The sequence below is a fragment of the Mustela nivalis genome, assembly GCF_964662115.1.
Source record: "Mustela nivalis genome assembly, chromosome: 17".
Taxonomy (NCBI): domain Eukaryota; kingdom Metazoa; phylum Chordata; class Mammalia; order Carnivora; family Mustelidae; genus Mustela; species Mustela nivalis.
Genome location: NC_139036.1, coordinates 56826643 through 56838194, shown reverse-complemented (window position 1 = coordinate 56838194; position 11552 = coordinate 56826643). Strand labels below are relative to the sequence as shown.

The 11552-nt window shown below is 62.0% G+C and overlaps 1 protein-coding gene across 15 annotated transcripts in view; it reads right to left on the bottom strand.

The window, feature by feature from the left end:
* The window catches only part of TMEM94 (transmembrane protein 94), a 34040-nt gene that overhangs the window by 1266 nt on the left and 21222 nt on the right, over positions 1-11552 (bottom strand). For 3 of the 15 annotated variants that reach the window (XM_082705157.1, XM_082705158.1, XM_082705149.1), the window contains 26 exons: positions 10293-10495; positions 9781-9932; positions 9346-9448; positions 9033-9119; positions 8650-8766; positions 8255-8311; positions 7899-8003; positions 7595-7759; positions 7176-7385; positions 6377-6686; positions 5948-6121; positions 5487-5589; positions 5149-5366; positions 4054-4235; positions 3596-3734; positions 3263-3378; positions 3040-3139; positions 2627-2735; positions 2248-2437; positions 1952-2029; positions 1580-1665; positions 1225-1306; positions 831-979; positions 650-744; positions 437-530; positions 92-262 (listed from right to left, as the gene is read on the bottom strand). In XM_082705157.1, the coding sequence (XP_082561283.1) occupies positions 92-262; positions 437-530; positions 650-744; positions 831-979; positions 1225-1306; positions 1580-1665; positions 1952-2029; positions 2248-2437; positions 2627-2735; positions 3040-3139; positions 3263-3378; positions 3596-3734; positions 4054-4235; positions 5149-5366; positions 5487-5589; positions 5948-6121; positions 6377-6686; positions 7176-7385; positions 7595-7759; positions 7899-8003; positions 8255-8311; positions 8650-8766; positions 9033-9119; positions 9346-9448; positions 9781-9932; positions 10293-10495 (3595 nt within the window). The remainder of the gene's footprint in view (positions 1-91; positions 263-436; positions 531-649; positions 745-830; positions 980-1224; positions 1307-1579; positions 1666-1951; positions 2030-2247; positions 2438-2626; positions 2736-3039; positions 3140-3262; positions 3379-3595; positions 3735-4053; positions 4236-5148; positions 5367-5486; positions 5590-5947; positions 6122-6376; positions 6687-7175; positions 7386-7594; positions 7760-7898; positions 8004-8254; positions 8312-8649; positions 8767-9032; positions 9120-9345; positions 9449-9780; positions 9933-10292; positions 10496-11552) is intronic. The other 12 variants (XM_082705150.1, XM_082705151.1, XM_082705160.1 and 9 more) reach the window with 5 other exon arrangements.

The following is an 11552-nucleotide window of genomic DNA, read 5'->3' as shown; positions in this document are numbered from 1 at the left end:
CAGCGGAGGCAAGCAGGGGAGCCATGCCTGGGAGGTCACAGGCCCAAAGAATGAGCCTGAGCCCAGAGGGAGTGCCCCGTTGGTGGCTCACCGAATCTCATGCAGCTTCACGACCTCGTTGGTCACCACCACAAGGACCAGGGACAGGCAGCCCAGGAGCCAAGTCAGCAGAGGCACGTCGTCCAGGCCAAAGTGGACAGGGCTGTCCCTATCTGTCCACAGCTGCAGGTCCACTGCCGTCTGGACCACCTGGCCCAGCAGGCTGCAGGGAGAGGTGGTAGCCCCCATGTGAGCCTCTGGCTTCCTTCCCTGCCGTTCTCAGTACAAGTAGCTCAAGGAGGGCACCGTCCGACCTCCGGCTCAGCCGCCTGAAGCAGGATTTCCGACCCCAGTCTTGCCAAAGGCCCCTCCCCCACGTCCATCTGCAGATACTCACACCACGGGCACGGTCACAGCCCACCAGAGGTTGGTCAAGGGGCTCTTTCGCCACAGGGGCTTGGTGCGATGCACGTGGGTGATGGAAATGAAGACTGGAGAAAACGGGATCAGTGGAGGGGGGTGCATCAGACACCCCACCCCCAACCCGAGGCTTTGCCCCCAGGGCGACCCTCTAGCCCCCACCAGCCCCTCCTCCCAGGGAGCCCCTCACCCGTGTGCAGGACGATCAGGGCGGCGGTGAGCTTCTGAGCCGTCAGCAGCCCGTTGGCAAAGTCGTCAAACCAGGCGGGAGCTGTGTCTGCGCGACTGCCAAAGCAAGGGGTGGACTCAGCCCCACGCTGGGCCCCGGGGAAGCGGGCGGTGGCGGGTGGGGAGGGGCGGGCAGGCCGCACCTGGGCAGCATGATGGACGAGCAGTTGGTGAGGTTGCGGGCCCGGGAGCTGTCGCAGAAGCTCTGCAGCGTGAAGCCAAAGCAGATGAGGCACGAGCTGATGGTGAGGCTAAATTTCAGCAAGAAGCAGAGCAGGAAGTAGTGCTGGGTCTGCAGAACGAAGGGAGGCCCGTCACTCCTGGGGCGGCCCCCCCGGGCCCGGGGCTGCGCAGGCTCTTTGGGAGGCAACTGGGTAGGCCGGGTGGGGAGAGGATCCTTCCCAGCTCTGTACAGCCACCACCCTTCGGTTGAGGGACGTTGTGACCGAAGCCCCTCTCTGTCCCCCAAGGCCCGGCCCCCTTGGTACCCACGTTCCTCAGCGAAGGCCCAGGCCCACAGGGCTCCACGTTGCCTACCTTCTTAGGAATGGACTGAAGGTTCTTCCCTGTGGCCATAGACATGATGGAGCTGTGGGGGGGCTTCCCCAGCAGAGAGATGCTGAAAAGGAGGGACTTGGTGAAGGGTGGGCACTGTGACCTTCTGTCCATCAATTCCTATGTGGGAAGCCTTTCGGCAGTTTTGGGAGTGAGGGCAGGCCTAGGGGGAGATGGGACAAGACAAGGGAGGGTCCCCCCTGGCCTCCCCACCCCCGCCAGCGTCTCCTGTGCCAGGGGGTCATAAGCACTGAGGAGGGGAACGTGGGCTCCTTGAAGCTGCTCATGCTGTCCCAGCCCCACCCGCCTGGACCAGGATGGATGGCATAGCTCTCACCTGAGCAGCGGGTAGCAAAAGCAGGACAGCCACAGGATGTCTGTGGTGCTCAGCAGTGGCGGCAGCTGAACCAGGCAAGACAGGAACTAGACCAGGAGAGCCAGGAAGCAGGATTAGGCTCTGGCCAATAGTAGGATGCCAGGAGCCCCACGGCTGCCTTGCCCCGTGCTCAGACAGATGCCTAGAGGAGCTGGGGCCCCAGGGGCTGCTATCCTGCTGATGGGTCAGCTCCAAAGGCCCCGGGGTTCCACAGAGGCCAGGGCCCCGCTAGGCCGTGCCACATCCTCCCAGCCGACCGCCCCCGACTCTCAGCTGGACCTTGAGTGGAGGAGCGGGTGGGGCGGGCCGGTGCCAGGGCAGGCCTCCGCTCACCTGGATGACCACGAGCGTCAGCTGGCATTGCAGCAGGAAGAGGAAGCACTTTCGAATGCCGTAGGTGGCGTGCCGCGCCTAGGGACCGGAAGGGACAGAGTGTGGCCGGGCCTACAGCTGACAAATCTTAGCCAAGAGCCAGATGCCCCAGAGGCTCCTGCTAGGAAAGGGTGGAGGCCAGTGAGCCTCTCTGGGAGGGAAATCAACCCCTGGGAGCCCAGACGGATCCTGTGTCACTCCTGCCCACTCCACGCAGCCCTCCCTTCCCTGCCTGCTATGCCAGCCCGAGCCCCCACCTGCTCAATGAGCCGGATGATGCTGATGGTCTCCTCCTGGCGAAAGGTCAGGGAGCAGGGCAGGCTGTTGAGCTGCCCCGAGAGCTGGAGGGGAGAAAGGCCATCCGAGGCCTGGGCCATGCTGGTGCTGGTGGCGTAACCAAAGGTCTCCCAGGAGCAGCGGGATGGGTACAGGGGATCCAGGGCAATGCTGCTCGGTGGAGGGGGAAAGCCATCAGCTACACTCTGCAAACATCCCATATCCCATGGGAGGAGGCGAGCACCCTCTCCCCCTCTCCCCACCGTGCCCAGTCTGCTGGTCCCAACCCTAGCAAGATCAGCCACGGAATGTGCCCCAGTCCCACCCACGCGAGCCCCCAAACTCGGGCGTCCCCCTGACCTGATGTCACTCTGGAGGAAAAGGCAACTGTTCCTTAGATTGGCAGAGCTGCCCAGGCAGCAGGTCACCTCCCCATACTCCTGCATGATCTTGATCATCTCACACATGGCTGAGGGGGCAGAGTCGGGGAGCACAAGAGTCAGGCGTCTGGGGCCCTGTGTGAGGCTCTGGGCAGAGACCCACAGGGTAGGAGAGCAGGAGATGGGGTAGGGGGAGCAGGCCCCGCTTTGGAGATGGTCCTTCCCTCAAGCACGTGAATATCACATAACTGCTGTCCCTTAAGTCTCGCTAGAAAGGGCACGCCCCCTCCCAGCTCAGGTTGCTCAGCCACCCCCCACCCCCCGCATGGGACTCTTCCTGCAGAGCCCACAGGGAGCCTGGGCCTCCTTAGCAGCCGTGGCTACGGGACTCACTCTCGGGGGTACAGTCGGTGAACAGCGGTACGAGCAGGGGCACGTTGTCGATGTTCTGCAAGTGGGGGCGCACCTGGTGGATGCCGCGCGGCAGCTTGGCCTGGACAGAGCGGAGACGTCAGTCGCCGCAGGGTCGGGAGAAGGCTCCCTCCCTCCCTCCTTTCTCTGGGCCAGTCAGTCAGCTACCTCGGAGGGCCAAGGGGCACGGGCCCTGCCATCCTACCCGGTTGCAGTCCTCCAAGAAGCTGGGGAGGTCGCTGTCCGTGGGCTGGAAGCTAATGAGGTCTGAGTGACCCTCCTCCTCCATCAGAAGGAGCCCTTCCGCATCATCGCGGGACACTGTGGGATGAAAACCTGTCCTTCACCTTGGAGTCAGCCTTCTGAGGGCCTTTTCTTGCCCTGAAGATGGCAGAGAACTTCCTGCTTCTGGTCTCCTCCACTGTCAGCTGTTGTGACCACAGGGAGACGAGGGCCATTTTCCAACGGAGGATCTACGGAGGCTCCTTCTAGAACCGCCCCCACCCACCTCGTCCCTGCCCCAAACCCGTGCCCTCACCCTGGTTCAGGTCGTCATGCAGGGAGCCAGCATGGCTAGGGCTGGAGGGGGGGATCTCAGAGCCGGGCATGTCACCGTTGGGCGTCAGGGAGATGTGGCAGTTCCAGCCTGTCTCCAGGCCCATCTTTTCTGCAAATACCTGCACAAGAAAGATGCCAGTGAACAGACGGACCCACAAGCCCACGGGAGAAAGGGTCAGCGGAGGCAGAGGGGGGCGGCTCTTCTCCCCACCACCTTGGTTTTTTTTTTTTTTTAAGATTTTATTTATTTATTTGTCAGAGAGAGAGAGAGAGAGAGAGAGCACAGGCAGACAAAGTGGCAGGCAGAGGCAGAGGGAGAAGCAGGCTCCCTATGGAGCAAGGAGCCCGATGTGGGACTCGATCCCAGGATGCTGGGATCATGACCTGAGCCGAAGGCAGCTGCTTAACCCACTGAGCCACCCAGGCGTCCCGCCCCACCTTGCTTTTGAGCTCATCCTCCAGAGAGAAGTAGACAAAGCGGATGCATGCGTTGACCAGCCCGTCGATGAGGCGCACGATGTCCAGCCGGGCCTGGTACTGGGAGGACACCATGCCCATGAAGATCTGGCCGCTCAGGGCCTGCATGCAGTCTTCCTTCTCCAGCACCTCCCCGATCCCTTCTTCAGGTAGGCACAAGGCACAAAGCCCAGCCGGAACACCCAGGAACCAGCAGATTCCAGGAGGCAGCCCAGGCCACACACACAGATGCCACACCCAAATCAATGAGCATGTGGGCCCCAGGGGACCACACACACACACACACACACACACACACACACACACACAGCCAAGACACAGAGGAGCCAACAGACACGGGAGAAAAGACAAGGAAAGGTACTCATCAGTCACGTGATGATCCTAAGGAGTAACAACAGAGCCAGGCCGAGCCGGGGGAGCTGCCTTCACTCTCAGCCCTGGCCGCAGTTCATGGTCTTTGGGTCATAAGACTGTGAGTCTGTCTGTTTGATAGCATGGGGAGGGGTGGGGTGGCTCTGAGTCCCTCTGTTCCAGCAGCACTGCGACCTGGCCTTTTTGTCTGATCAAATAAGACTAATGGTCTAGGGGCGCCTGGGTGGCTCAGTGGGTTAAGCCTCTGCCTTCGGCTCAGGTCATGATCTCAGAGTTCTGGAATCGAGCCCCGCATCGGGCTCTCTGCTCAGTGGGGAGCCTGCTTCCCCACCCCACCCCCGCCTGCCTCTCTGCCTACTTGTGATCTCTGTCAAATAAATAAATAAAATCTTAAAAAAAAATTAAAAAGACTCATGGTCTATAAATACTGATGCTTAATGACTTCCAAAGAAAGCCCTTTGCTATCACACCGAGTGTCACCAGAAACCTGGGAGGGGGGCCAGAACGAGCACCCGGGTGCCCGTGAGATGGCTAAGGGACTTGCCCACGCCACCAGACAGTGAACGCCACCTCGATGCTCGAGGTCCAGCGAGCCCACGGTTCCCTCCACTGTGATGGATTCCACAGCTCTCCAGAAGCTCCCCCCACACCACCCCTCTCCCCCGGGACAGACGCGCCCGGTACCATCCGAGCTCCAGCTGTTGCGGCGCGTGCTCAGCTTGATGGGGACGGTGCTGGGCAGCTCACACACGGTGAAGATGCTGCTCTGGCCAGGCGCCTGTACCAGCTCGATGCACTTGCCATTGAGCTGAGAGGACAGGGAGCAGCTCATGGGCTTGTAGGCGAAGGCAGAGCAGTACCCAGACAAGCAGGCTCGCTGGTAAAAATCCAGCACTTTCTTTCTGCCAGGGAAGTGGGGCAAAAGTGAGATGAGTGGCCCTGAGGTGCCCCCTGCTCGTGAGCTGGGCGAGCGGATGGCCGGGGCTACCTGCCATCAGCACAAGGCGTGCTTCCTTACCTACCTGTCAGAACCCGAGAGAGGGTAGATGTCCGCCCCATCCCAGAAGTCTGTGCAGGCCTCTAAGACCACGTCAGCCGTGCCGTGGGACAGCATCTGCTCTGTACCTGAGGCAGGGAGGATGAGGCTGAACTGTGAGTGCCCCAAGTCGCTGCCGCCTCTCACTCCTGCCTCAATTAACACCCTGCTGTCCTTGAGAAGGGCACTAGGGAGCCCCTGGGGAGTAGAATGCCCCAAGCCTGTGTGGGCTTGTGGGCCTTCAGACGGTCCTCAATCCCTGTGGCCACCGCCACCCCAGCACCAGTCCCCAAATCCAACCCCTGCCACATCTGTGGAAGGCTCTGGAAGCAGTCTAGTGCTCCTCTGACCAGGCCCCCTTAAAAAAGGGACACCTAAAAGAAGTCCTGCCCCACCAAGCTCCGGGAAAAGGTCTGGCCTGATGCCGGCCAAGCCTGGAAGGCTCACTGGTGGTGGTGTCCTTGATGAAGAGACTGATCATATGGCTGAGCGGGGGGCGCCGCTTGGTGACACAGGACAGCCTCCCCAGCGAGGTCTCCTTCACCATCTCGGCACTGGGGAGGCGGTAGAGTGCAAGGTGGTTCTCCTGCTTGAAGAGCTCCTTGGCACCAGGGGTGAAGCCTGCATGGGGAGGGATAGCAACTTGGGGTGTCGGAAGGAAGCCCGTGGCACCTGCACCTCCCTCCCTTGCAGGGAGAGAACCCCCATCGGGCTAGGCTGGTTCTTCCCCCCTTTCCCCCTTGGGTACTCTCCCAGACTAGGAAGCACTGTCGAAAGGGGCCCGCTTCCAGGGGCTGGAGGGAAGCCGACAGGACTGACGGGGCTCCCCACGAAGGCCTGGGGCAGCGGTCTGCTCAGAGTCCGGGGCCAGCGCACCTATGAGGCGGGCGAGCTCGCAGAGGCCCCAGGGCACGTGCACGGGCAGGACGGCGCTGTGGCTCTCCTGCAGGGCGATGTTGCACAGGTGGTCGGAGAAGCGGCACAGCCGCTCAGTGACGCCGGCGTTGCAGAGGTTCAGCAGCACGTTGAGGCCCAGGGGCTTCAGGGAAGTGAGGTGCAGCTGCCAGTTGGAGTCATCGAACTGGATGCAGGAGGGGTTCTGCTGGTCCTGGGACAGGCTCAGCATCTCCAGGTGGTAGTCGCACACGAAGTCCTCCGCTTCATACGGCTCGCCCTCCAGCCCAGGCTGGGTCACAGGGAACGGGGGGAGGGGAGGGGCGAGCGTCAGCTGGGGAGAAGGCACCCCCTTCCCAGAGAGCCTGCTCGCGTGCGCGCTTGTCCCATCCCTCCCGGAAACCCTCTCCCCATGTCCCTGCTGGGGTTCGGCTGCTTCCGGTAGCTCTGCCCAGCGATGGCAGCGGGAGGAGGACACCCAGGGCAGGGAGGGAGCAGGGAGGGAGCCGCCAGCCTTCTGTCTTCAGAAGGTTGTGACCAGAAGGGCCTTGCCCCAACCCGTCACCATCTGCAAGACCCAGAGGGGTCTCCCTCCCGGGCCCTGGATGAGGCCTCAGGAGGCCGTCCTGCCTGGCCGAGCCCCAAGGCCTGGGAACAGAGGCCGCTGCGTCTGTGCCTTCAGGTTCATTCCCCCGGGACAGGCTGCCCCCCCCTTGGCCCCTACAGTGGGGGAGGCCAGGACCCCCCGCAGCTGCCCCCCCCTCCCCCGCGAAGCTCTCACCTTGCCAGTCTCTTCTTCCCCGCCCTCCGTGTCCCGGCTGAAGCTCACGTTGGAGCCGGACGGGTGTTTGCTGCGGCCGTGAGCTTTGTGGTGAGAGTAGAATTCGGGGGGCTTGGGACCATCACCCGGCCAGTCGCCACGCTCCTGCTCATTGGAAAGGTGCAGGGAAGCGTTCAGAGACCCGGCCAGGAGGGCATCTTGTTCGTGGGGCTGAGGAGAACAAGGAGCACAGGCCTCGGACCGGGGTCCCACTGGCTGTCACGGGCCAGGGAGGCAGGGCAGTTCTGAGGCGGAGGCTCTGCGTGAACGGCCGAGAAGCAGATCCTAACAGTGCTGGAGCCTTCCTTCGCCCTCCCAGCCTCGCCCTCCCTGAGGCCACTGGCCAGGCCCGGAGCAGGGTCCCTGGGAGCCGGCCCTACCTCTTCCTCTACCTCAGGATGGCAGAAGGAGCGGGTGGACAGGTCATCGGTGAGGTCCTCGTGGCTGCTGTGGGGGGGCTCCACCTTCCCACTGAAGAACAGCACGGTCTCCGGGCTGGGGTTTGGCCACGACAGGATCCCCTGTTTGTCCACACAGCACAGGACCTGCAGGGAGAGATGGGGGTTGGGGAGGAGGCCTGGCATTCCCCAACCTGCCAGGGTCCATTCAAATGGCGGGCAGGCACCGGACACAGCCCGGCAGCCGGCCAGAGGGGGCGGGGTCCTCCCGCAGGGCCACCCTCACCGTGACCGAGCCCAGGCTGTGCAGCAGGCTGGAGCTATGGCTCAGCGTCGGTGATGTCCCTTGGATCACCCGCAGGAAATGCCCCCAAATACAACGCAGCATTTCCTGGTGGGAGAGACGAAGTCCATGTTATTTCCCTGGAGACAGCCTCAGGAGCCGGCAGAGGACACAGTCCGGGGACCAGGAAGTCGGGGTGGAGAGGCATTCACCTGGGCAGAGCACACTGCCCACAGGAGACAGAAGGCTCCGAGGCCATAAAATAGGGGAGCCTCAGGGGCCAGCTTGAAGCCAGCTTGAGGGAGCTCAGGTTGGTGGCTCCAAGGGCCTAGGGCAGAAGGTGTCCCAGGTAAGTGTACCTGAGAGGAGACGGCTTCGGTATAGCTGCTGAGAGTGTCCTCCGAGAACTTGGCCAGCTGCACCGAGAAAAGGGCACCGGCTCAGGGAGGCCTCCCAGCTGCAAGGGTGGGGCCCCCCCACCAGCAAGGCTCCCGATGCCTTTGATAAAGGACACCCGGGGCCGTTCCGGAATCCGCGTCTGCTGAGAACAGCAGGGACGACCCCCCGCCTCACAGGGCCCAGCCTGGAGGCCCCTCCACACGCAGAGCAGCTCAGGGCCCGCCCGTGCCGGGGAGAGGGGCCCACAGTGAGGCTGGACCTCGGTACCCAGTCGCTGGGCCCCAGCTGACACCCTCTTTTGGCTCCCGATTTTTTTCTTGTTGTGCTGTCCCCGTGATGCCTTGGAACAACCTACCAGGGAGCTGGGCGAGGCCTTGCTCATCTGGGCCAGGACCCGAGCTTCTCCACAGGCGGTTGCCAGGACCCAGAGGACTGGAAAGAGCAGGGGCAGGATGGGCAGGACGCCATTGACCTGGGGAAGCACGAACCACACTGAGGCCTCTCAAAGAGCCGCTGGCCTGCGGAGAGGGAGGGACGGGGGGCCTTCCCCAGCCCCGAAGCCACTCCCTGAGTAGAAAGGGACAGCTGTCCAGCGCAGGAAAAGAAGGGGAGCAGGCATCCTCCAGCTGTGACCCCTGGGCTGCAGAGGGAGGGACAGCCAGCGCCCCGTGAGGGGACCCAGCCTCCCAGGAAAGAGCAGCATGGAGGGCACCATGGAGGGGCAAGAGCAGGGCCTACCTGCAGCTGCAGGAGGGCGTACTGCCAGGAGGCAATGCCAGGAGCACTCAGCATGAAGCGCAGCGCATTGGTAATGAGGAAGCCGGCCTTCGGGGAACAGGAGAAGTGCAGCCTCAGCCCCCCACCCAGATAGGGACCCTGGCTCTAAGGCTCCCCTTCCTCCGCCCACGCATACCCCCACCCAGCCCCAGCACCGGCCATCTCACTCTGGGCACCCCCCTCCCCGTCTTCTCACGGGCTCACCTGAATCTGGCCCCGAGGCTCCCCCATTTCCTGGCCCTCTCCCCTGCCCCGCGAGGCCCGCCTCACGCACCAGGACCACGGGCACCGCGTACTGCAGCATCACCGACTGCACCGTGAACCTCTCGTTGTCCAGGGCGGTGACTGGGCGGGACAGGGCCATGTCCAGGCACCATCTGCAGAGAGGGGTGACCCTGTAGCTGGGCGAGCCTTCGGAGGGGGGGGATAGGCCTGGGCACCACTGAGTCAGACCATCTCTCCTGTTCCCTGGGAGAGGGGTCTGGGGCAGCCTCTTGAGTGGTCCCCTCAGAGCTCCAGAGGAGAGAGGAACAATGGCCCAGGCTAGGAATTCTCATGAGACACTCAAGTTAAAAAATCTACAGGGGTGCCTACCCCAAGGGGAGCTCTGGATAAACCAGGCTCTCTCCTTGTCAGCCCACTCCCTGCTCCCGGAGGCACCAGGGGAGAGAACTCGGGCACCAGAAGGAAGGCGGGACGGCAAGCCGACCTGATGTTGTCGATTACAGGGGTCTCAAGGACGCGGAAGAGCCGGTGCTGCTGGGGGTTCTGTGGCCCCTTCTTCACTTCTCCCCGGGGGGAGGGGGGTGGAGAGAAAGGGGGAAACAGGTCTCCGGGCTCCAAGACGATGTGCTCATCATCCTGCCAGAGTCAGGGGAGGAGGGGTCAAGGGCACTGGTTCAATCAGAAGCCACTCTTCCTGGACAATTCAGCTAAGTGCAGATACCTCACTGGGTTAGGGGCCGTTGGTTGACAAAGAGTCAGCCGTGGGGCGGGGGAGGGTGGTGGTTGTGAAACTGGATTCCTAGCAGCTTAAGGGTCTGAGAAACTAAAGAACAGGACAAGGAGAAACATTCCAGCTCTTCTCCATTCTTCCAGAGCCCTTGCCAAGAAGCCTGTGAGCCGGCCAGGAAGGTTCAGGATCGAGCCCTGGGACCCTCCCACCATCGCCTGTAGATGCTCCCACAGCATTTCCAGGGAAGGAGAAAAGCCTCGAGCTACCTTGATCCCCCTCAGAGAGGCGAACGATTCCTGGCCGGGCCTCAGAGCTATGATGTCTCCTTCTACCAAGAGGCTAACTGGCAGGTTGACCAGATGTCCATCTCTGTAGGCCCAGTGCAGGGACCAGGACGGTGCAAAGGGCATGTGGAGGTCCGGGTACATGGCATCTGGCCACTTGATCTCCTTGCCATCCCTCAGTGCATCTGAGGAGAAGGGGAGCAAAGAAACCACCTCACCCATGGCTCCGCACATCCGCCACCCAGCACACACCGTGGGGCTCTGCCTGCTCGCCTTCCTTTCCCAGAAGGCTTACAGCACCCCGCACCAGCCACGCCAACACTACCCCTCTCTCCAGGGCACCTCCCCTGTGAAGTCTCTCCCATTACTCCAGCCCAGGCACTTCTACCCCTCGGAACACCGGCTTATTCTTTATACCCTTAACTCCATTCAAATACGTCTCACAAGCAATGCTGAGGGCTTTGAGGGATGCAAAGGTCAAAGGTGAAGACGACACAGTCCCTGCCCTTGAGGAGCCGAAACTGAAAAGAGAGATGTCTGTGGGCAGATAACACGAATCATGGCAAACCCGCGCTCAGGGCATTAGGAAAGACCCCCGGGCTGCAGGAGCACAGGAGAGCTGATGCCATCAGAGGCGGCCTCAGGGGAAAGGGAGCGGAGTTTAAGATGGGCAGATCTGTCAGCTGGAGCCGGTGAGGGAGGAGCACGCCAGGGAGGGGGACACCAGGATGAGGCACAGAAGCAGGTTGGTCCACGGTGGGTCTGGCACTGGGGAGGGGTTTTCAGGTGAAGATGACAGTAGAGAAAAGTCCAGAGAGGGAGGCTGGAGCCTGGCCCAGAGGTTCTGGGCAGCTCTGATAAGCAAGAAGGAGCCACTGATGGTTCCTGAGCAAGAGACCGAGCTCTCAGAGAGCAGGGCCCATGTTCCTCCGTCACTGCTGTCCTTCCCACACCTGGCACGTGGCTGCAACCAACCGATCATTTCAGAATGAAGCAACCCCCTCTCACTTAGCATTTAAACATCTGCTGCCTAGTTGGGTTCGAGAAATGTCTCTGACACTAGCTGTTTCTCTTATAAGACCACAGGCCCTTGGAAAGCAGGAATTACTGTCTCTAGCTGGGGCTTAGCAAACGCTACCTGAACGAAAGAACGAGCAGAAACCGGACTGAGCAACTCCCTTCTTTAGGAACAATGCTGCTCCATTTTGGGCTCCCGGTTCTGGGCCCCCAACCCTGCCTCCT